Source organism: Rhinolophus hipposideros (assembly GCF_964194185.1).
Source record: "Rhinolophus hipposideros genome assembly, chromosome: 12".
Lineage (NCBI taxonomy): Eukaryota > Metazoa > Chordata > Mammalia > Chiroptera > Rhinolophidae > Rhinolophus > Rhinolophus hipposideros.
The window spans coordinates 8,985,708-9,011,413 of record NC_138058.1 but is presented as its reverse complement, the minus strand read 5'-3'; the positions used below and the strand labels follow the sequence as shown (position 1 = coordinate 9,011,413).

Below are 25,706 nucleotides of genomic sequence, written 5' to 3'. Positions count from 1 at the left end.
AGATTTTCTTCAGGGCTTCTGAGTTCCAAGTTCTGTGCTGGCTGCTGTGGGTGTCGTGGTTCCTGCTTTGGTAACAGCAGTAAAATGTGCCGAAGACTCTGACCAGCAGGAACACAGGTTGCTGTGGGAGCTCAGAGGAGAAAGACCTAGCTAGGCAAGGAGTCTGGGGCTCCCTGGGCAGGGTGCGCAGAGAGTGACTCGGGCTGGGCTGAGACCTGAGGGATATGGGAGGTGGCCAGGTGAAGGGTGGAGGGAATCCTGAAGGCAAAGGCTGTGAGCTGGAGAGCAGGGCAAGGTGAGGGCTGACTTAGAGACCGGGGTGGGGGAGGGGATGGGGTTGAGTCTAGAGATGTAAGTCGGAGCCTCAGCACAAAGAACCTGTACACTTTGCTGAAGAGTTTGGACTTTTTCAGGTGCACTGGAGAGCCGGTGAAGGTGTTTTGAAGAGATTATTTGGTAACTGGGAGTCTGTAGGCTCCCTGGCTTGAATGGAAGCCTTGAATCCGCAGGCAGAGAGCAGTAAGGAGTCTGTTGACATCATTAATCCAGGCAGGAGCTGGTGATTGCTTGAGCATCAGCAGTGGGTGTGAGTGAAGTGGGTAGGCTTGATGACCTAAGAGGCAGACTGGTCAGGGCCAGGTGAGAGAGCGGCTCTGGAGTGGGGGCCTGCAGACAGGGTCATTGAGCTCAGAGCTCTTGTTGGGTGGGCGCATGGTCGATGTAGGGCTGTGCTGTGCCCCCACAGCACTGGGGAACAAGTTTGGTGGGAAGAGAATGAGTTTGGTTTGGGGCCTAATGAGTTTGAGGTACTCGTGTGCCCTCGAATAGATTTGTGCAGAAGTTCCCTGGAGGTTCCAGACTGGAACTTACCGTACATAATTGTAAGAACGCCATTCAGGAGCATGTAACAGGAACACTCAGAGAGGAAAAGAGGTGATACTGAACATTAAGTTCGTTTGGGTTTGAGAAGTTTAGAAAGGTAGGCCAAACTGAGTTTTTCTTTTTTACATTCAATGGCTATTATTTTAGTGACTTTGTTTTTGCAGATAAGGTGATTGTATGGTCTCCTTCCAGCACGAATCAAGTGCCTATTCTGATTAAATCTCCTGCCTTGTCTGTAGACAAAGTATTATGTAACTAAAATAATAAAATACCGGGACCTCTGTTTAATATGTAGTCCTATGGCTGACCGATACCTCTTGTAGCTGATGCTATGTTGGTGGGGCCTGCTTCTCCCTTGGGGGCTGGAAGGGGGTGCTATGGAGGTTTTATTTTCTTTGGGATAATGATTAATACATGCTCATTGTAGAAATTTTAGACAGAAAGCCTCACAGAATGGGAAAACCTCCCAACCACAAGAACCAACCCATTTTTAATATATTGTTACCATTTCGTTTAGTCCTTTGGGGTGTATTTCCATGCAGTGATATCATTTTATACTAACGATTTAGTTTCATACCTTAGAAGATGAAAGTGGGATCATTGAGCTGGACCTGGAAGTGTGAGGAGACGTTTGCAAGTGGGTCCTATTAGTGGGATGCCTTCCAGGGAGGGAACAAATCCGCTTAAGTAGAGGCAAGCAGGTTTAAGGGTCTAGTAGATGTCTATTTGGGATGTAGCATAGATAATATTTTGGGGAAATTTAAATGATATTCAAGACTGGAAATGAATATTGGGACAGATGATGACGTTTTACTAATCTTAAGTTGTTTGAGTTTGTCCCCAGTTCTGTTAAAAATCTTCATTCCCTTTCCCCCCATTTTCTATACAGAAGCAGGATCACATTAATGACGTAGGGAGATGAACCCATCAGTATGATTTGGGGGTGGTCAGGGTAGGGGAATAGGTGGAGAGTCAATGTAGGTAGTTTTAGAGATTTTCTGGAATAGTAACATTTTTATTTTTGTTTTTCTTCCATTCCTCTCTTTCTTCAGGAGAATATGAAAGTGTTACTCAGGCTTGGTTTTTTCATAACTCTACTGATTTCTCCTATGGAGGCTGGTAAGTTAAGCATGTCCCTGTGTTCCTGTCTACTAAGAAAATCTGTTATTTAGAATACGTGAAGTACCTTACCTAACAGAGTCATTTTTCTTACCCGTTTCTGTTGAATGCCAGGATACAGAGCCTTCTGGTCATAGAACTATACTGCCAGAGGTTCCTTTCAGCATCCTCACTTCTCATTCTCTTGTTTACAAATTGGGAAACTGAGGCCTAGTGAGGTTAAGAGCCCAAGGTCATTTGTTTAATTTCAGAGCAAGGGCTCAGAGCTAGGTGTCCGGTGTCTGGTCCAGGCCTATTACCACTGTGTTGCTGATTGAAGAGTATGAGATGGAAAATCCTGGCTTTCACTCAAAAGAGGTGTTAAATGTCTGTATAAACCCACAGATGGAAACCATCCAGAGACAGTTCTTTGTTTTCTCTCTTTATTCCTTTTACTCTCTTTCCCTCTTCCTCCATTACTTCCTCCACTACTAAATGCATATTACAAATGCATTTAGCCGGTACCTTGTGCCAGGCACTAGGTGCTACGGATACAGAAGGGAACCATCCAGACAAATGTCTACCTGCAGGGGATTTACCTTCCAGAGGGAAGAGAGATCATAGATTAGATAAATAAATACTTATTATGTCATATGGTGACAAGTGTAGAGAGAAAAACAGCAGGAAAGGAAGATATAAAGTTTTGGAATTAGGGAGGACAGAAGATTTAAATTTTTTGATAGTGGTCTCGCTGAGAAGTTGACTTTTGAGTCAAATCCGAAGGAGGAAGCTATACAAATATCAGGTTGGGGTGGGGAAACATTCCAGGCAGCATGTTCCAAAGCCTTGAGGCCAAGCTTACTACTGGCATGTTCCAGGAACTAAAATACTAGTGTGGTTGGAGCAGAGTGAAAACTGAGGGAGGTGATAAGGGATGAGGTCATTTGGGTAATAATACCTGTCAAATGCAGATACGTTAAGTAAGATGATGTCTGAGAGATGTTTATTTGATTTAGCAACTTAAAAGTCATAGGTGACTTAGGTCAGAACAGTTTGGTGGAGAGGTGAGGCAAACCCCAGGTCTCTAGCTGAGACCTTACTTAAGGTTTACTCTTTTTATCACTACTATTGTTATTGTTATTGCTACTCCTAGTAGCTAAATACTAGGAGTCTTCACTCTGTTCAGGTACCATGCTAAGTGCTTAGTCAATTTATTTCGGTTCTGTTTTTCAACAACTTTATTGAGGTTATAACTGACATACAATACACCACACATGTTTAAAGTATACAATTAGATGTGTTAACCTACATATCGAGCCTGAAATCATCATCACAATCAAGATAATGAATATATATCTATCGCTCTCTGAAGTTTCCTTTTGACCTATGTTTTCTGTAGTGTGTGGCTACTGAAATCTCTCCCTGGTCACCTAATGATTGGTCAACAGTTTCCTTAGATTATTTGACCCAATAAATCCTCTATCCTTTGGGTGGGGGGGGGGCTCTATGTTTGTTGGGGTGTGTCTTCAACACTTAGGTTGTTCACAGCTCTGCCTTAGCCTTCACTTTCTGCTTGCGCATGACCTCAAGTTCATCCATATTTAAGAGACTGGTGTCTTCTCTGTTTTTTCCTGGGCATGTACACAGCCCTGCATACATGTGCACTCTTCGAGATTATCCAGTAACTTTTCAAATCCCCATGTGCACATTTATTTCCCCAGATTTTCCTTTTTATTTTGGCAAGTTGATATCACAGAACTGGGCTGCAATGTTAAACAGTTGCCACTGATTGCTTTCTTTTAACAAACATTCTGTGAAGAGGGCTTTTCCTATGGAGCTCTGAGTTGATAACAACACTCTCTGTGAGCGTAACTTTCCCAGGGAGCTGCCAGTCAGGTGAAATCATGGAACGACTTGCTAATGTGATTTTTTTGAGGAGCTCCAAACCGCATCTGCTCTTGCAAGCTTGCTAGTTTTAACAGCTACTGTGTTTATAAAGCTGCTGTTTTTCAAGGTTATAGTGGAGCTGGGAAGAGTGGGGAATAAGAATGGTTTAAGTTACAAATCCTGCTGCACTACTGAGACTTAGCTGGTGGTAGTGGTATTTTTAAGTAAATGTTCTGATTATTGCAAGCCTTTAATTTTGAAAAAAATTTTCCAGTCTTTTTGTTACTTTTATGGAGTTGTAAATTTATGGAGACCCTCACTCTGCCGTTCTGGAAATCCTGCCTCACAAGTTTTTGTTTTGTTTTTTGCATAAGGATATCCAATTTGTTGAAAAGACTATCTTTTCTCCACTGAATTTCTTTTATACCTTTGTAAAAATTTAGTTGAATGTGTTTGCGTAATTTATTTCTTGGACCTTTATTCTGTTTCAGTGAGCTGTTCATCTTTATGCCAATACTAAACTGTCTTAATACCTCTGGCTTTATAATAAATCTTGAAATATGGCAGCGTTACACTTTCAAGTTTGTTCTTTTAAAAATCAAAGTTGTTTTTGACTATTTCTATATGAATTTTAGAATGAACTTAATTTGTACAAAAAGTCCTGCTCAGATTTTGGTTGGGATTGAATTGAATATAAATCACTTTGAGGAGAACTGACACCTTTACAATATCAAGTTCTCTGATCTATGTACAGAGTATATATTTCTTCATTTATTTAGAGCTCATTTAGTTTATTTAAGCAACATTTTATAATTTTCATTGGATAGGTCTGATGCATCTTCTGTTGATTTATTCTTAATTATTCATATCTTTTGATGTCATTATAAATGGCATTTAAGAAAAATTAGGTGTTTAATTATTCTTAGCTAGTATATGCAAACACATTCACTTTTACATATTCATATTGTAACTTATGACCTACTAATCCTTCTATGTCTTTTATAGATTTTGTAGCATATTCTACATATTTGATCATGTTGTTTGCAAATAAAGACATTTTGCTTTCCCTTTCAATCTGGATGCCATTTTTTTCTTGCTTTAATGTACTAATTAGATCTTCCAGTACAATGTTGAATAGAAATGATTAGAGGGAACACCTTTACCTTGCATCTAATCTTACTACATAAGAGAGCTGTCAGTTGTGATTTTCATAGCTGTTCTTTAGTAGATTCATGAAGTTCCCCTCTATTCTTTGCTGAGAATTTTTATTAGGATTTTGTCAAATGCTTTTTCTGCATCTACTGAGATCCTTTTATATAGTTTTTTAAATCTTTTAATATATGGAATTTCATTGATTAATATTTTTAAATGTGAATTCAACTTTGCATTTCTAGGATGTTATGTATATCATAATGCATTATCCTTTTTTGACATGTTGAAGGATTCAATTTGCTAAACTATTTTAAAGAAGTTGTACATCTTTGTTTATGATGAAGATTGGTTTGTGGTTTTCTTTTCTTGTTAAAGTCTTTGGTCTTTGTATTGAAGTAATGCTGAACCTCAGAGTGAATTGAGAAGTCTTAGTGAATCTTCAACTTTCTGGAAGAGTTTGTGTAAAATTCATGTTATTTCTTCCATGAATATACCAGTGAAGCCATCTAGGCCTGAAATTTTCTTTGTTGGAAGGTTTTTAGTTGCAAATTCAATTTCTTTAATATCTGTCGGGCTATTTGGGTTACCTATTTCTCCTTGAGGGAGATTTTATAGTCTCTGCCTTTCAAGGATTTTGCCTGTTTCACATAAATTGTTGAATTTAATGGCATAAAGTTGTTCTTAATAGTCCCTTATTACTCTTGTAAAAGTGTTTTCATGAGAGGTGTCACCTTTCTTTTTTTTCCTGGTCAATCTGGCTAGGGATTTTGTCAATAGTGTAGATTTTCTGAGAACTAGCTTTTAGTAGCTTTGATTTTCTTTATTTTCTGTTTTCCATTTCATTGATTTTCTCTTGGTGCTATATAATTTACCACCTTCTGCTTACTTTGGGTGTATTTTTTCCCTGATTTCTTAAGTGGGAACTGAAATCATCATTTTTACATCTTTTCTTTGTAGATAGGATTTAGTGCTGTCAATTTTCCTCTAGGCATTTCTTCCATTGCACTCCACAAGTTTTGACATGTATTTTCCTTATTCAGGTCAAAATACACTCTAATCTCCCTTTTCATTTCTTTTTCATTTGACTCGCGGGTTATTTAGAAGTGTGTTTTTTATTTTTTAAATATATTGGGAATTCTTAGATATCTTTCTGTTATTGTTTTTTAATTTGATTGCATTGTCATCAGAGAAAATGCTTGTCTAATTTGAATTCTTTTAAATGTATCAGTTATGGGGTTATGAGCAAAAGTGTGGTATATCTTGGTAAGTTTGTTGTTGGTTGATATGTTCTTCACATCCTCTATATCATTACTGATTATCTGTCTAATTGTTCTACTTGGTCTATCAATTATTGTGAGTAGGGTATTAGAATCTTTGACTGTAATTGTGGGTTTTTATCTATTTCTTCTTGCGGTTCTATCAGTTTCCTTCATACATTTTGAAGCACTGTTAGTGAGAGAGTAAACATTTAGGATTGCTATGAACCTCTTGATGAATGACTCCTTTATCATAGTGAAATGACCTTTTTTATTCCTGGTTATATTCTTTCTTGTAAAATCAACTTTTCTTGATAACAATAACCAACTTAAACTTTCTTTTGGTTTGTGTTAACATGGTATATTCCCCCAACATTTTTTTAAACTTTTAACATATTTGTGTCGTTGTATTTAAAGTGTGTGTGTGTATGAGAGCATGCAGTTGGAGCCTTCTTTGTTTATCTAATCTGACCATCTCTGCCTTTTAATTGGGGTGATTAGACCATTAATTTTTTATATGATTATTATTATGTTGGGATTAATTTTAGGATCGTGCTATTTTATTTTCTGTTTGTTCCTCAATTCTTTGTTATTTTTTTCTCTTTTTTGCTGCCTTTTGGGTTAATTGAGGACATTCATGATTCATGTTGGCTTATACTAGTAAACATTTTTGTTTTTTAAATAACTGCTATAGGACTTCTAGTACACATTTTTAACTTATTGCTATGTATCTTTAACTGATACTATACCATTTCACATATAGTATAAAAAAATTAAACCAGTATACATCCATTTCTCCCTTCTTGAACTTTTTGTTACCATACATTTTACTTCTTTGTATATTATAAATCTCACAATACTTTATTATTTTTGCTTTGAACAAAAATAATAATTCTGTGTTTTTAAAGAGATTAAAATAATAAGAAAAAAAAATTTATAATTACCCATGTAGTAAACATTTCTGGTGTTATTTATTCCTTTGTGTAGATTCATTTTTCATCTGATATTGTTTTCCTTATTTCTGAAGGACTTCCTTATGTTTTTCTGGTAGTGTGGGTCTACTGATGATGAATTTTTACAGCTTTTATAAATATGAAAAACCTATTTATTTTGCTTTTATTTTTGAAAGATACTTTTACTGAATATAGATTTCTAGGTTGATGTTTTTTTCTTTCAGTACTTATCTGTATTCCATTCTCTTCTGGTTTATATTGTTTCTGTCGAGAATGCTACATCATTTTCATCTTTTTTTGGTGTAGTTTTCTTCATGCTTCTTTTTCTTGGGGTTCATTGTGACTTGGGGGTCTGTGAGTTCATTATATTCAGAAAATCTTGAAAAATTTCAAATACTTTCCTGTTTTACCCATCTCTCCTCTTCTTCAGGGATTCATATAACATGTATTGAAGTTGTCCTTCAGTTAACTAATACCGTATTTATTTTGTTCTGTTATTTTTCTCTCTGTATTTGATTTTGAGTAGTTTCTAATGCTATGTCTGGAAGTGGACTACTAGTCTTTCCTCCTGCATTGTCAAATCTGCCATTAATCACACCCAGTGTTATATTTTTAAGTCAACATTGTCATTTTCATGTCTAGAAGTTTGATTTAGGGTTTTAAAAACCCAAACTCTTTCATGTCTCTTCCCAACATGTTTGATCTAGCATCTTGAAGAAATGGAACACAATATTAGTAACATTTAACTTTTCCATTTATTAATTCTATCATCTCTGTCATTTCTGGGTCAGTTTTGAATGACTGATTGTGTTCTCTTCATTATTATTTATATTATCCTGTTTCTTTGCATGCCTAATAATTTTTTATTAGATGCTAGACATTGTAGATTTTGTCATGTTGGGTGCTGGATATTTTTGTATTACTGAAAATGTTCTTGAGCTTTGTTCTGTCACAAAGAACAGAGACAGTTGATGCTTTTAGGTATTGCTTTTAAAGCTTTATTAGTCGTGATCAGAAGAAGGGTTTTCTACGGCTCATTTACCCCATCTACTGTGTTAAAACCGTTCTGGGTATTCTACCAGGTGTCTCATGATTAATGAGGTTTTCCATTCCAGGTTTTTATAACAGCAACTATTTCTAGAATTGTATGTACTTCAGGTATTATTCAATCTAATCTTTTTGTCAATTCCCACTCTGGCCTTGGGTAGTTTTCTTACATACTTACACTAATGAATACTCAGCTGAAAACTTGAAGGAGATTATCTGTAGATCTCCAAAGCACATTTTCTCTCTTTCTGTCACTCTCTCTCTCCATCTCTGATCTCTTTGGTACTCTGCCATGCAGACTCTTGGTTTCCCTGGATTTCCGGCTCCATCTCCTCAACTCAGAGAGAACACTGGGCTTTGCCTAGATTTTTTCCTTGCAATGTCAGGGCCCAGAGTCTCTCTCTAGGCAGTAATTTGGAAAAATTATAGGGCTCACCTCCTTTGTTTACCATCTTTCTGGTATTTCTGTCCTTTGTTCCTTGTTGTTCAGTTTTGAATATGGTTATTTAATATACTTTTAGTTGTTCAGGTAGGAGAGTAAATCCAGTCTCTGATACTCTACCTTATACTGAAACAGATATCTTTTCTGCTACATTATCACCAATTTTTAGATGAATTAAGAGGTGATGAGAGGTTAAATAACTTCCTTAAGGGCACACAGCTGGATTTGAATATAAATCTTTCAGAATTCCAAGATAATGCTCTTAATCATCAGGCTGTTAAAACTCTCATATTTTATATGAATTGATATGTTTAATAATTGATGTGTTTGTATGTAGGTATTACATTAAGAAACACTGACATATTTCTTATAGAAATTGCTTTTCCTCTCTCCCTTTTAAAGATAAATGTGAGAAACGTGAAGAACAAATAATTTCAGTTTCTTCTGCATATGAAATTGATGTTCGTTCGTGTCCTCTTAACACAAATGAAAACAGTGGCACTATAAGTTGGTACAAAAATGACAGCAAGACATCTATATCTACAGAAAGAGACTCCAGGATTCATCAGCACGAACAGAAGCTTTGGTTTGTTCCTGCTAAGGTAGAAGATTCAGGACATTACTATTGTGCAGTAAGGTGAGAAAGGAAGGAATGTGTTACAAGCATGTGTTCTATGTACTGCAATAGTTAAAGGCAGAAAAATCTTCTAATAGTGCTTAATTCACCTATTTTGATTTATTTTAGAAATTCAACTTACTGCCTCAAGATTAAAGTCACTACAAAGTTTGTGCAGCATGAGCCTAACTTATGTTACAACTCACAAGCTATATTTCCACAGAGACTACCCATTGGAGGAGATGGACAACTTGTGTGTCCTTATTTGAGTTATTTTAAAGATGAGCACAATGAGTTACCCAAAATACAGTGGTATAAGGTAATATTATGTTAAATGTGGTATTTTACTTTTCCAGCCAATAAAATAGCTTTCTGTCATAGACAATAAGGTGAATCTGCAAAGTATTTGGCATATTGCTTGCTTTTGAGTAGTGAAATTTAATAGGAACTTTTGAAAAAGTTGTAAGACTGCATACATTTAATTTGCAGCTTGACTAAAATCTTACTTTCTGTTATTTGTATTTAATTTAATAAGACAGAGTTGAGAAGAGTGTAGTAGGAATAAAAGATGTTTAGAAATAAGACTGATTATAAATTCAGGGTTTTTAAGAGGTAAATATTTATTACAAAATTTATTGTTTTGTGTTTTATTTAAAATATTAAGTGGTCCTTAAACAACTTAGTGGTTTCTGCAACTATCTTAAAAGTGGATTGGCTAGCACTCCATGGGACACATCATGTTTGGACCTTTGATCCACTTGGCTTGTTAGAGCTTACGTAAGGAGTCATCCTGTAGAGGTTAAGAAGTACAAAATAAATAATGGGATAGTATTAGCACTCTTTCCTCAAACTTTTTTTCTTTTTTTTTGCCACATAAAATGATCTTCACTTGTCCTCAAAGTGCAAGGCTTGTAGGTCTAAAGATTTAATAACCTAGGAGTATAATTATGACTTTTACAGTAGAAGTTACAATATTAAAACTTGTTTGCAAGGAACCTTTCTTTTCATAGGTATGTATGTATATACAGAGGGTGCCAAAAAAATGTATATACATTTTAAGAAAGGAAAAAACTATTAAAATTGTAATAATATATACCAATAACAAACATGAATACAAGTCAGGTGTACACATTTTTTGGCACCCCTGGTATTTGTGTATTGTGTATATAATAACATGTATAATATATAAAATATATATATATATACACATACATATACATCATACACATATACGTATGTGTATATATGTATGTGTATATATATATGGGATTTGCTGATGTGGAAATAAAAGGAATTTCTTTGGCTAGCAGACTGGGGGAAGGTATTAATTGGTTTTCAATACTTCCTTCTTGTCGCTCCATCTAGGATTGCAGACTTCTCCTTGACAGTGAAAACTTTATTGGAAACACAGATAAACTCATGATAATAAATGTGACTGAAGCACATAAAGGGAAATATACTTGTCGTACATCCTACGTATACTTGGGAAAGCAATACCGTATCACCCGGGTTATAGAACTTATTACTCTAGGTGAGTTACAGCTCAAACCCTAGGTGTTTCAATCTGGCAAGGCCCAGAGACCATGATTCTAAATTTACCTTCATTGTTCCTGGAGGAACTAAAGCTAAGGGAAGCTTGGTGACTTGCCAAAGGTCACATATGGCTTTAGTTAGTTTTCCTTACTAAATGCTGTGGAAATGGCTTTCCTGCCTGCTTTAGATGCAATGCTAATTAAACAGACAATTTGAGCTACTGTATGTTTTCCAACTGAACTGGGAGGCTTGTTCTTTGGAATGGCTAAAGATGGTTCTTCCGGAGAGCTCTGGGGCGGTCTCTGGCTGGTGTGTGAGGACAATTCCCGTTCTCTTGGGGAATCTGAATGTCTAGTCATGAGGATCATTTGCATGATGGAGTGGATGCTAATGGGTTTTGCAATAAATTACCCTCCCCAAATCTACCCCCTGTTAGCTCCCAGTTACCCCAGTTACTTTACCTCTCTAAATCTATAGGAGGACCTCTGTAGGAAAGATGAGATAACTTTCCAAGGTTGTTGGGAAGATTAAAGATCAAATATATGTTCATGTGTCTGGTGCAAAACGATGCTTGGTACAAAATAGATGAGCAGTAAATACATGTACGATGATTGTTCTTGTTAGTTTTCTTGAGGCTTTCAATTCTCTGTTAACCATGTTTCATATTAAAAGCTATTTTACAACAAAATGCACGCTTAAAATTACTTGGGGATGGGAAGAATTCTCAACCTTTCTGTAAATAATCAGTTTTTGTAAGCTTTTAGTAATATGCGAAGAATGACTCTAACCAGGACTTTGAAACTTAAGGGGTCTCTTATAATAATTATGCTGGGACAACAAGTGTAAAATGGGGATGTCCCAGGGTCTCCCAGAATATGATTACCCTACGTATAGCTGAGTTTTCTCAATTCTATGATAATATATTGTTTCATGTTAATTTTATTGAATCAACCTTAATTCCTTGCCTAGGTCCCATAAGCGTCAGTGAATTGTAATTTTCATTAGCCACTGTCTCTGTATCACAACTATCTTGAGTTTTTAGCAGCCTCTTTCTGGTCATTGTGTGGCTTTGGTTTGTTTTTCTTGAGATATAGCAACCAGATCAGCAGACAGAATTTTAGGGAAAACTGTGCACTAGGGAATTTTCAGATAGGTCAAATATGTTTGAAATATTCTCCATCTCTTTTTCTGATCCCTTATGTAGAAATAATATACTTAATCAGGGGTGAGTCCATTTTTTGTTTTCTCCTAAATGCAGGTTCAGAACTATTTACTGAGCTTCTACTATGTGCCAGGCACTGTTACGGGTGTATATTAGTGAACAAAACAGACAATATTCTGTCCTGCTGGAGTTTACTTCTTTCATTTTTTTTGAATACTTGATATTTATGTTCATATTTTCTCAGGGTCGGCCAAAGATTAACCCTTGAAGCCAATCTTCTTGTAAATAAATTCAGATTAATTTTTGGAGCTCCTTAATATTTTTCTGCCTGTTTTAATTAATTATGCCAAATTGCTCAACATTCCACTCTTGAGTTGTTATCAAAGGAAACACAAGCATGTTGTGTTGCTTGAATACAAGCAGGTTTAGCATTAGAAGGCCTGTCTGGGGAATAATGCTCCCTCCAGGAAAGTACCCTTCTCTGACTGCCCCTTTTTCCTGATTTGCTTTAAGAGAGCCACTTGTGTGGACACCTAGGTCCTCGTGTTGTATGTATGTTTTGTAGGAGCAAACTGCATGTTCAGAAGGGCCTGCGCTTTGTAACGTGTATTGATGGTTTTGCTGAAGCCTTTGTGTCGGTCTCCTTCCTTTCCCTTCCGCCTTCTGTCTCCTGCCATAAATGCTTCAGGCACTCAAAGGAATGTTTGGCTGGATGCCATATAGTATGTTTTAGTATATTTGGCTAAGTGTTGTCGTCACTTGAGATTCTGACCTATATGAGACTGAGAAGCCCTGTGGATTTTTTTCTTCCAGAGGAAAACAGACCTGTGAGGCCTGTGATTGAGAGTCCAGTTAATGAGACGATGGAAGTTGTCTTGGGTAAGTGGCCTCCAATTAGGATACACTGAAATCACTTTTTCTGAACTCAATTAAGGTAAACTATACCTTTACTACACATAACCTAAGCAGTTTACAGGATATAACTGTAGTTACAGCGACAGGGGCAAAGACTGTTTCTTAAATTTTTCTTTGGGTTTCTTGCCTCTTATGGAAAAAATCTAACCATGTCTGATTTGCCCATCCTTGCTTTTCTACGTACACTTATTACCCATGAAAACACCAGCCAAAGGCCAACAGGCCTAGGAATGAGAAATGTAATTTACTTGGCACAGGATGAATTTCTTATGACCAGAGCTAATCTTTTAGGTGGAGGAATAAGACTGTAGACCAAAAAGATAGTCATTCTAGAAAGATACTTTTCCAACTTAGTAAACATTTTTTATTTCAAGAATAAAGCAATCTTATAAGCATTTATACCTATGCTGTACTATACAAGAGCCACTAATAACATAAGATTTCTTAATTCACATATATACGTGTGTGTATATATATATATATATATATATATATATATACATATATGTGTATGTATATATATACATATGTATAGTAATTTAATTCAATTAAAAAGTAGTTCCTCAGCAAGGGCTTAATAGCCACACATGACCAGTGATTACCCGTATTATAAATATGGGACATTTTCACCGTCACTGAAAGTTCTATTGGAAACCACTGGTCTAAACATAAAAACAAATTTCTGTGTCAGAGGATCAAAAATTAGGCTGGCATACAGAATTCTTTTTTGTAATAGTAGCTACATGAAAACAATGAACTGTAAGAAGATACAAGTTTGTGACCTATGAATTCTGTACTTGGCCAATTTGTTATCCATGGTAGAAGGTTATATAAAATCATTGTTAGATATACACTAACAAAGATGTGAAAACTCAAAATTAAATATAGGCCAAGAATCCAGAGCAGTGTTTCTCAGTGTTGTTTTTGTTTGTGTGTGTGTTTTTTCCATTATTGCTTCTGTTTAGAGCCTAAAAAGGTATTTACTTCCTAATCCTCTTTCTTAGAACTTTAATACCACAGAGATACCGTCTATCTGTTGATGTACTGTGGCTTTTTGGGGGACCACAAACCATTACAGTAGCTAAAGCTTTTTTACTCCTCTTGCCAAGAACCATGTTTTTCCCCATTGGCCATGAGATAGCATACTGTAGAGGATTATACTTTAAAGAAACTCTCAAGCCTAGTTTGCTTTGATCTCTAAACCTAAATATAGCTTCCCATTAGGAACCACATATTTGAATATACCACGTTGGTAAGACGCACACATCACCCTGTCATATTATCCCAAAGCGTGTGAAACAGACATTTGGTAAGATTAAATATAAATTACCAATACAATGACTTAGGAATATAGACATTGAGGGAAACTTTCTTAACTTAATAAATAACATCAATTCAAACCAATAGTCACCAACATTCTTAATGGTGAAACACTATAGTATAGTGTTAGGCCATCCGCAGGCATGGACCTTCTCATTGAAGTCAAGAGCAAGACAAAGATGCCCACGTAACCAGTGTTACTTAACATGTTCTACAAGTGTCCACCAAGGCAAACAAAGGCAAAAGAAAAGAACCAACGCATGCTTACTACAAGGAAGAAAAGAACTCTATTAATTATTTTTAGATCATATAATTATGTACCTACAAATCTCAAGAGAATTACTGAGAAAAATTAGAATTAATATTTTATTAATTGGTGAGATATAAAATTAATATTCTAAAAATATTAGAGTTGTTTAGCAATAACCAGCCAGAAAACAATGGAAAAAGAGATCCTATTGCAGCCGTAAATGTCATAGCTATAAAATATCTTAGCAAAATTAAAAAAAAGGGGAGGGATTTATAAGGGAGAAAAAAAGTAAACCTTGACATGGAAATCTCAGAACAATTGAGAGATGTAAAGCATACATTCTCAAAGGAGGAATGGGGTGATGTGTTTAATGGCGAGAAAAAACCTGAATCAACAGATGCACTGTATATCTGTGGTATTAGTTCGTGGGGAGGTTGGCCATTAGGGTAAACACACCTCAAAAGGCTCCAAAGGGAACAATAATGAAAGGAATCTTGAGAAACCCCAGTTAAAATGGAAAGCTGTAATAGTAGTGTGTATATTTTTTCTATGTGAAAAGCTGGAAATTATAAAAATATTGACTCAAAATTATGTTATCATTTTAATACAATTTCAATACAAATATGAAATGGGCCTAAAAATTGGCAAGTTTTCGATCCCACTTATGAATGAAATCATATGGTTCTTGACTTTTTCCATCTGTCTGACTTATTTCGCTTAGCAAGATATAAAACTGAAAGCAACAAACAAAAACTCAGACACAGACAACAGTATAGTGGTTACCAGAGGGTAAGGAATGGCAGCTAGTAGAAGGTAAAAGGGGTCAAATATATAGTGATGGAAAGAGATTTGACTCTGGATGGTGAACACACAGTGTCATATACAGATGATGTATTACAGAATTTTACACTTTAAAACTATATCATTTTATTAACCAATGGTATCCCAATATATTTAATAAATAAATAAACAAATAAATAAATAAAACATTTAAAAAATGGTGACTGATTCTAAAATTCACCTTGGAGAATATTAGAATAAAATGATGTGATTATTAAGATAACATTGTGGCAAAGAGCTCTAAATGATATCAATATTTGCCTTCCCCTAAAAACTACAGTAGTGAAGAATGTGTTTCCCTTGGCATCCATATTCACATTCAGATCAACAGAGAATCCCAAATAAATAAGAATTCGTTTTATGATAAAGGTGTCATTACAAATTAGTGAGGAAAAGATTTATTATTTAATACTGTGTTTCCCTGAAAATAAGACCCAGCCAGACAATCAGTCCTAAGGCGTCTTTTGGAGCACAAATTAATATAAGACCGGGTCTTATTTTACAATAATATAATCCAGTCTATAATATAATATAATATAATATAATATAATATAATATAATATAATATAATATAATATAATAATACCAGGTATAATGTAATATAATGTAATGTAATATAATACCGGGTCTTATATAATATAAGACCAGATCTTATATTAATTTTTGCTCCAAAAGACGCATTAGAACTGATTGTCCGGCTAGGTCTTATTTTCGGGGAAACACGCTAAGTGGTTCTGGGATGATTAATCAGCTATTTGGCTAAAAACATTAAGTTAAAGCTCTTGCTCATACCGTTCCCAATTATACTCTAGACAGATTGAAGAACTAAAACAATTAAAGCAATAAAACAATGAAAGTGTTATATGCCTGGAAGAAAATGTACATGTATATTTTCCTGATTTGGTGGTAGAGAGGGCTTTTAGAAAAAAATCGTGAAAACAAATAAAATAAACAGTTACAAATTTGACCAAATAAAAAACAAAAACTACACCAAAGTATTTTCATAAGCAAAAATGAAATGAAAGCAGCAAACTCTCAAAGATATTTGGAATAGCTTTCATGTATGATAAGGAATTGATATCTTGGTGAATAAAGAGTCCCTATACATTAGTAGTAAGTTTATTACAAGAATGCAATTAAATAATGGACAGTAGGCATAATGAGCAACTCTTAACAAACGAACACTAAGCTTATGAAAACCATGTTAATTCACCACGAATTCAAGAAATGCAGATGAAAATTTAAATGGAATTATTTTCTTTTTGAAATTGGCAATGACTAACCAAAAATGGTGGGTATTGGGGGTTTAGGGGATAAATGTCACTTGTACACACTGCCAGGCACAAGTGAGACTGGTACAGTCTCACTTGGGAGAGGGGGTTGGCTTTTAAAACATGTACCTCGTAATTCAATTCAACTTTCATATTTTTTTTCAAAGTAATACTGTACAATATTGATGTACAAGAACGTTCATTGAAACAGTAATCATGATAATGAAAAATTAGAAGCAAATTGTGTTTAGCAATAGGAAAATAATGAATCATAGGATATCTGTATGATGGAATACTAAGCGGCCATGAGAGAGCCTATATTTAGAAGGCTAATTGTGTGAGCCCGAATTTCCATTGCAACAATAATTACAAATAGTAGAGAATAACACCCCATTCAGAAAACTGCATATGTGCACAGAGAAAATAAGGACTAAGATACAGAAACTTACCAACAGTGGTCATCTTTGGGTGGTGGGTTTAAGGGCAATTTTTCTTTTTCTTTGTGTTTTCCTATAATTTAAAATTTGTGTTCAATAGCCGTTTGTTAATATAGTTAGATCAGATAAAACTCAATAAATGTTAATGGCGGCTTTGCAGGATCCCAGCTCCAATTGATATGCAATGTGACTAGCCGGAATATTGCCTCTGTCTACTGGAAGTGGAATGGGTCAATAATTGACGAAGAGGACCCAGTACTGACAGAAGACTATCCACCGTAAGTATGCCAAGAGCCAACCATGCCATAGAGTGTCGGTGTTAAACTGCATGCCTTACTTTCTGTAATCTTAATGGTTTAATCTAATAGCAAGGGTCAGTGGGTAGTTGATTGGTCCTTAGCCCTTGGATGCCCATATTGAGTTTTGCTAAGGTAAATGGGATTTATAAGATCTCATACATTTAAGGTAAATGTGGTGACTGTGGTGCAAATTCGGGACTATTTGGAAGGCTTTCTCTTAAATTCACTTACATGTGTTGCAACATTCCAATGAAGCAATTCTCCTGAATGACTCTTCTTGTTATTCCATTTTTAAAGTAGTCTAAAAAAGACTCATGAAGTGGGGCCAAGACTCATACACTCTACTGTTCAAGTCTCTAATGGCTCCCTTTTATCTACCTGTCTAGGGACATACTCCTGACCCTTTACCATCACCTTCAAACCCTTTGTCATTTGCCCAGTCTACTCTGTGTCATATATTCTTCTCTGTGCCCCATGGAGACCAGAATGCGTAGTCCACATTTTTCCTCTTGGAAGCTGGTGATTTTAATTTGATTTCTCTGCTGCTGAGTCTTTTCCTGACATTTAGGGTGGATTTAGGGCTGTAACAGCTCAGATTATTGTTGCCAACAGCCTAATTGTCACATCTGTGCTTAGGGCTGGTGATTATTTCTGCTGCAGTTTATGCAACAAATAAAGAGATAAACCATGCATCTATGTCTTATTTGTAGTAATGCAGTTTACTTAAATAACTTTGTTTACTTTCTTTTGAACAGAGTAGAAAATCATTCATCCAAAAAAATGAATACAGTCATCGCAGCACTTAACATTTCAGAAGTGAAAAGTATATTTTATATGTATCCATTTACCTGTATAGCCAAGAATGCATATGGTATAAATGCAGCATATATCCAATTAATACATCCAGGTAAACAACAAAACTGTTTATTGGAAATGTAATTTTGTTTTACTGTGGTAAGATTCCATGACTTTGAGGTTTACAATGTTATTTTTCTTCTGCCCAGAATGCTCTTGGATTTCTCTTAACCTGGGTAACTTCTAGTCCTCATTCACTTCTCGGCTGAACTATTCCTCCTTCTACGAAGCTTTTCTGCCCTGTTGCCTGCCCTTAACCCAGCTCTTTGCCAAAACAGATGAGGCTAGGGCCATTGTTACGTACTTCCATGGCACATTGTTTATCATACTTTGTTTTCTGTACTTGACTGTAAATTCTGTGATGGTACAGACCCCTGATCTTACTAATTATTCAATTTCCAGACTAGTAGCTACTTAAGTCTGGTCATCGTAGGTACTTAATGAATATTTTCATGAGTTGTATAATCAAATACAGTGTTGAAAGTGTCGGGGACATATTTTAAGATAATTTGTAGTTGAATTAAAATAGAGTATTTATGAATGTGTACATGGAAGAAATTCTAAAAGAACCTACAGATAAACTATTAGAATTAGTCAATGAATTTAACAAGATCACTTGTCTATGTGTGTGTGTGTACTATTTATATGTATATAAATACCAATAAAAATAGAAATTAAATATTGAAAGATAATACAATAGCATCAGAAATTATCAAAGACACATGAATAAACCTAGCAAGAGCTATTCCAGACCTCAGTAATACAAACTAAAAAAAAAAATAAAACAAAATATTGAGGTAAATTGGAGAAGACCTAAATTGATGGAGGGATATACAATGTTCATAGATTGAAAGACTCAGTAGTATAAAGATGTCAGTTCTTTCCAAGTGAATCTATAGATTCAAAACAATTACAATCAAAATCTCAGGGCTCGCTGTTCTTGCAAGTGTGAGTGTGTTGTTGTGGGCAAGTTTATTCTAAAAGGCATGTGGAAATGTAAGGGGCCAAGAGTAGTGAAGATGGTCTTGAATAAATCTGGAAGATTGATACAACAGATATCATGATATTGTATGAAGCACCAGTAATGAAGACTGTCAATGTGAACTATCAATTGGGCCAACTGGATACTGGTCTGGAAAAGGGTCTGTTTGATTTCTACTTCATACCTGTATCAGTTGCAGATGGATCAAAGGCCTAAATTGAAAGAGGAAAATAAGAGAGCTTTTTAGATTCCCTGTTTTGGATGTCTACGTGGCCCCTGACATTTAGAAGTCACTTTCTTCTTCATTCTTTTTTTCCCTTCTCCTTATCCACCCCTCCGCGTAACCTCCCCTTTGCCTTACTCTTCTGCCCCTGCTGCTCTGTAATCATCGGATCAATAATTCACGAGTGAAGCCAGGAGAACTGTGGAAATGTGAAACATTCTGTGTGGCATCCCTGACCCTCCTTTCCCTTTCCGTGTCTTCACCTTTCCCCACTTGATGTTTCTACCTCCAGGAACTTTTGTAGGTTTTTGATTGACTTTGACTCCTTTTACTATGGAGTGCTCGATACTATAGTCTTTGGTATTTTTCTATGTGAATGTATACTACACTACTGAGGGGGAAATGTAATACAATGCATCTTCATTTTCCATAGTATCCATTCTAGAAGGCTTTTCATGAGTATCCATTATTAAGTGATAATTAATGGACTAATAATACTGTCTGGGATTTGGGACTGCAGGCCAATACCAAATATGGTTTCTCTGGGATGATAATGTTTAATTTGCTATGTAAAAATTTTTAATTACTCGGTTCTAATAATTTTTCCCTCTTTTCTAGTCCCCAATTTCCAGAAGCACGTGATTGGTATATTTGTCATGTTAACAGTAGTAATTACGAGCTCTGTTTTCATCTATAAGATCTTCAAGGTTGACATAGTACTTTGGTACAGGGATTCTTGCTATGATTTTCTCCCCAAAAAAGGTACAATCTTATATTCCATGCACTGTTCTCTTGTTGGAGAGAGGGGATAGTTAAGAGATGTAGAAGATAACTAAGAGAGTTTGTAAATTGTAATATGAAATGTGACATATACAATAATCATAGTTATTCTTATATATGCAGTTATATGTTTCATAACCGAATAAATGGAAAAGGATTGTTTTTCAACCTCCTGCTTTAGTGTTCACAATGGTGGGATCAACAAGCATTTAGAGCATGTTATTCAGAAGCCATTGCCGATGACCTGCTCTGTGTTGGGTAGGACACAGATCACTCAAGATTTACCTTCAGGTGAAAGAAGAGACTTGATTTTCATGCATCAGGGAAGCACCCTGTCTTTTATTTCAACCTTGCAAAAACTCTTAATATTAAAACAATACATAAAAGGGAGAATGGTAAGATTCAGGCCTGGGACATCTGGAGAAGAAGCTAAGAACAAGGAGATGGTTCCATACCAAGAGGTACAGAACTCTGCAAGTGACCTGGCCATCAAATAATAGAGCAACTTTGTAGCAAAACACAATACACAGAAACGTGTAAGAGTTGAACTCTTCAAAAAGGCTATTATACGTTTGACATTGCGGGTTCATTCATACCATCATACAAACAAATCAATAATTCATTCTGAAATGCATGTTTGAGATATTATCTTTACCAAATCTATTTTTCCTTTTGGCTCTAAATACATTTTTCCCTTTAGCTTCAGATGGAAAGACCTATGATGCGTACATACTTTATCCAAAGACCCTTGGGGAAGGATCCACCTCTAAGTCAGATATTTTTGTGTTTAAAGTCTTACCTGAAGTCTTAGAAAAACAGTGTGGCTATAAGCTCTTCATTTATGGAAGGGATGACTACGTTGGGGAAGGTATGAGCATAATGGGAAAAGTAAAAAGCTTGTTTTAAAATGAATTGAATGACTAAATTAATTGGGTTAATTAAGTTGGTTTTCATCTTTCTAGAAGACGGTGGCCTAGGTACATGTATTTGACAATTTCAAGAAACTCTTCAGTGGTGTATCATGATTATTTTCACCTTATGTAGTGCAGAGTATTTACTTTTCTCATATTTTGTTGAAGCAACAATTAACTAAGTTTTATTTTGTTTTGGAAAATTTAACAACGAGTTAGATCCAAAAATTGGTTTACAACCGATACAGGAGTGGTAAACCAGGAGTGGTATAGGTCATATGATTTAGCAAGAAGGTTTTTAAATTTCTACTGAGAGAGTTCTGAGTCCTAAATGAAATTTTGAGCTTTTATGAGTCAATTATTTTGGGGCTGGTCTATAAAATGGGAAAGTCTTAAGTAAAGCAAGGGGGAAAAAAGCATTTGGAGACATGGGGTGGGAGGAACCTTGTGGGGTTTTGGTTCTGGAGACAATGATTGCAAACTGGGATTGTAATTACAATACCATGCTTTGTGTTTTTCAGACTTCGTGAAGGTCACTAATGAGAATATAAAGAAAAGCAGAAGGCTGATTGTCATTTTGGTCCAAGAAACATCGGGGTTCGGCTGGCTGGGGAGTTCCTCTGAAGAGCAAATAGTGATGTATAATGCTCTCATTCAGGATGGAATTAAAGTTGTCCTGCTGGAGCTGGAGAAAATCCAAGACTATGAGAAAATGCCAGAATCCATTAAGTTCATTAAGCAGAAACATGGGGCCATACACTGGTCAGGGGACTTTACAGAGGAGAGATTGCATTCTGCAAAGACAAAGTTCTGGAAGAATGTCAGGTACCACATGCCAGTTCAGCAGCTGCCACGTTCATCCAAGCACCAGCTGCTGTTGCCGGCCACTGGGCCCGACTCGAAGGAGAAGCTGCAGCGGGAGGTACACGCGTCTGTCGGGTAACAAGGAGAAGCTTGGCCACGAGTTCCCTGCGTGACTTCCAACATCGCAGGCGGGGCTGTGCCTCCACTGACTTGTACAGTCACAAAATGCACCTGTACAGACCCTGATCCCCCAGATCACCTGGACCTGGATTGTTAAGGGAGCAGGACATGGCGACAGTCGCAGGCCAGGGCAATTCAGAGAGGAGGGCTCGGGAAGGCGTTTAAAAAGGCAGCACATGCCCTTTGTGAATATTTGAACTGCTGAGAAAAGACACAAGGAGAGCAAATGAGAGGAAAGAACGTGCTGGAAGTGGTCATCTAGAGACGGTTTTATGAAGTCATTCACAGCCCAAGGGTGAGGCGATGGCCAAGTCTGGGGATGGTAGAATCACGGGCCCTTGAGTGGCCAGGGAAGCCTCGGGACGACTGATACTTCTCATAGGAAGATAGAAGTATTTTTGGAGAACGTTCTACTCGCCTTGCATTTTCTATACGCATCAACGGCCAGCAGTCAGTTTTCTAAAACTGAATTTCATTTTAGAGGCCTTTCAAACTATCATTTCAATGAACAAAGGGATTCTCCAGGATTCTAAGCTTTTGAAATAACCTAAGCTTTCTGCTGGAGAAAGAGAATTTGAAGAGGAAGAGTAGCAGGAAATTGATCTCTTAATGCATTCTCGCCTGGAATGACCATTCCGGCCTACCTTACTCTTCTGTGTTTCATGTGACTCACTTCTCTGGAAGGACAACGTCCAGGTCACCTCCTCCCTCTGCTCGCTCTGTCATGTACACGGCTCACAGATTAACCATCCTTTATGAAACGCTGCTCTCTTCTCATCCTGCTCTTGCTGAAACGCCTGCACGGGGTCTCCTGGTTCAGGAGCTGAAGCCAAATTCTGCCACTCGCGGTTCACTGCCATTCCTAACCCCCAATCTATCCACACAGTGTCCTCTCTTTGTCCTGCTGTGTGAATTCCCACATTGGCCTTCTGTGCCTTCTGACTTGCCCCCAGGGTTCCTCCATCTCTGTCTCTCCATCCTGTCTTTGACCACAATGCCTTCTCGAATTTTCCCCAGCTGACCAGAATTTTACTGAAATTCAAAACGTACTCCAATTCCATTTCCCCAAAAGACATTCCTCCAGGAGATGCTGACTCTGTCCTCACAGTCCCATAGTACTGACTTGTGGCTGTCATGGTTTGAGAAGTTTGTTGTCTCCAGCTAGAAGCCCTGCCCTCTGCAGGAGAGGCTGTGCGTGTGTCTGTCTTTCTTGTCCCCAGTGCTTTCACAAGTAATTTGCACATAGGACATAGATTTGTGTAGTCCTTCATTGTTTGCAAATGTCCATAGATTACCTTATTTAATGTTTGCTCTGATTTTATAGAGAGTAAGTGACCGGTTATAAAACAATTAAACTCTCAGTACTTATTGGACCCTGAGCCTTGCACATCCCCTGCTGGCCTTTAGGACAGTGTTTTCTGAAGATTTCATCTTCAGCCCCTGCATGTCCCTTTCACCCCTACCTGGCACTTTTGTGAGAAGAGATGAGAGTTTTCTGGGATGGTGGCTGAGTCTAGTAATGCTTGTATTTCACAGACCAAATTCCAATCTTTTGACAGTTGGAATTTACAAAAATTATGTTTCGATTTTATGAAAAAAATCTTTTCTGCTTTCATATATTCTTTTCCTAAAGGTAAATGTTTCTTAGTTAATTAAACATGAAAGCAAATTGGGTTTTTTGTTATTGAAAATGTTTTGAAAAACTTGATAGAAGTCCTCAGGATAATTAGAGGAAAACCCCAGAAAACCACAAAGTTACGTGTCTGTGCCATTTACTGAAGGGCATGTGCACAGTTTTAAAAGTCCTAGGAACTTGGGCAGGTCTTCTGTGGGTTTTTTTTGTATTTTTAATATTTAATATTATGGGTGAACACAAACTTTTGTTTTTTGTTTTGCCTGAAAGTAGACAGAGCTAGACAGGGTTTCTGCCTGTTTCCTCTTGGATTTGATCTGACAACGTTGAGTAATAGGGCTGTTTTGGAGCGGCTCTTTTTAAAGAAAGTGTCTTATTTTCATCTGGCCTCACGTACAGACTGCAGCCAGAAGTCTCAGGGGTGGGGTGCCGTCAGGTTCCCAAAAGGTCATTCACATGCTTTAACTGTTGCTGAGTATTTTTCGGCTGTCATTTGTGAAATACATTTGCACATGTAGTTCCAAGAAAGCCTGGTTTGAAACTGAGAATTAGCAGCAAAATTGGCCAGAAAATAAGGAGAGGGGAAGACAACCAGCAATGACCAGCATTGCATCTGGAGTTCAGGGAGGAACAAGAATCCAGGGATATGCAAAGGCAGAGGGGGGGCCCTGAGTTGGGAAGTGCAAGGTCAGTGTCACTCCCTTCCCCACAGGAGGGTTCCAAGGGAAGGAGCTACACTCCTAGTCTCCTGGAAACTTCCTTTGTTTTGTTCTTTCTGTTCCTGCCCCTCCAACCCCCCATCCCCAAACCTCTTTTAAGCTCTTCCTTTCAGAACTTAACTCATTAATTAGATTTTACTGATTTTCTGGTGGTATTTTTTTTTCTTTTTTTTTTTTTTTGTCAGCCTGTGTGTTTAAGAAAAGTTTGCACATGCACGGAAGTGTTTTGTTTCCAGTTGTTAAAACTGGCTTAGCAGAACTCATGTTTCCATTCTCCTGACTATTTTATTTGCAATAAAAGAAAAAGTATTGAGCCAATTTTTTAATGAATTTTTGATAAATTATATTTGTGCTGGTTAATGATGAAGGCCTTTTTACAAACTCGTTTGTATAAATCTGCAGCAGATACCAAATATTTTTGTATAGTAAAATACCAAGTCATGTACAGCATGTATCATGGAAAAGGACTGTACTTGTTTTTCAATAAAATTGTCAAAACCTCGTATTGAGTATTCTCATGGAAATCTGTTTCTTTGCCTGCCCTGTCCAGGCTTACCTGCACACGCCCAGGTCTGATGTGGGGAGAGAACACCTTCTGCGTGGGGAAGTCAAGGGTCTTGAGCTAAACGCTAAACAGTGAGCCCTAACTCCCGTTTGCAGCCTCAATTGTACTCCATCTGTTTACTTACTTCTAAATGTCTTATTAACCTTTTCCCTGCCCAACAAATAAGGACAACATTTATACCGGGGGTGCCAACAAAATGTACATATGTGTTAAGAGATGTTATCTATGCTCAAGCAGTAGTTTGCTATAATCAGGTGTCTGGACACTGATGGTAACCACTTTGAGCACCTCTTGTAATTGCAGACGTCAAACGTGACTTGTATTCATCTTTTGTTATCTGTATGTATTGAGTATTACAATTAATACCATTTTGTGTTTTCCTTTCTTAAAATGTGTATACATTTTTTTGGCATCCTTTGTATAGGTGCTTATATTTTACAAGAGATTTCCTTTTATTTTCTCCTTTGACCCAACACAACTGGCAAACTTGGTAACAAAAATACAAGCTCTTAATGCACACAAATTCTAGTGCTCAGGGAGCCCTCTATACCCACTAGGTCAGTGCCTCTTTATTCTGCCTCATACAATTCTAACAAGCAGGCAGTTGCTATCAGCATCTATGGAGAAGGACAGAGGTGACAGGTCACCTTAGAGTCCACTATAAATCCTGCCTCCACCATCTACTTGGTGTGAA

The 25,706-nt window shown here is 36.8% G+C and overlaps 1 protein-coding gene across 7 annotated transcripts in view; it reads left to right on the top strand.

The window, feature by feature from the left end:
- The window catches only part of IL1R1 (interleukin 1 receptor type 1), a 70,953-nt gene extending 45,554 nt beyond the window's left edge, over window positions 1–25,399 (top strand). For 5 of the 7 annotated variants that reach the window (XM_081068169.1, XM_081068166.1, XM_081068167.1 and 2 more), the window contains 10 exons: window positions 1,935–2,001; window positions 9,120–9,354; window positions 9,463–9,652; window positions 10,699–10,864; window positions 12,842–12,907; window positions 17,222–17,339; window positions 18,116–18,267; window positions 20,039–20,182; window positions 20,901–21,068; window positions 21,633–25,399. In XM_081068169.1, the coding sequence (XP_080924295.1) occupies window positions 1,941–2,001; window positions 9,120–9,354; window positions 9,463–9,652; window positions 10,699–10,864; window positions 12,842–12,907; window positions 17,222–17,339; window positions 18,116–18,267; window positions 20,039–20,182; window positions 20,901–21,068; window positions 21,633–22,054 (1,722 nt within the window). In that variant the 5' untranslated portion in view covers window positions 1,935–1,940 and the 3' untranslated portion in view covers window positions 22,055–25,399. Of the gene's footprint in view, window positions 1–1,934; window positions 2,002–9,119; window positions 9,355–9,462; window positions 9,653–10,698; window positions 10,865–12,841; window positions 12,908–17,221; window positions 17,340–18,115; window positions 18,268–20,038; window positions 20,369–20,900; window positions 21,069–21,632 lie in introns of those variants that run through there. The other 2 variants (XM_081068170.1, XM_081068171.1) reach the window with 2 other exon arrangements.
- The last annotated feature ends 307 nt before the right edge of the window (window positions 25,400–25,706 follow it).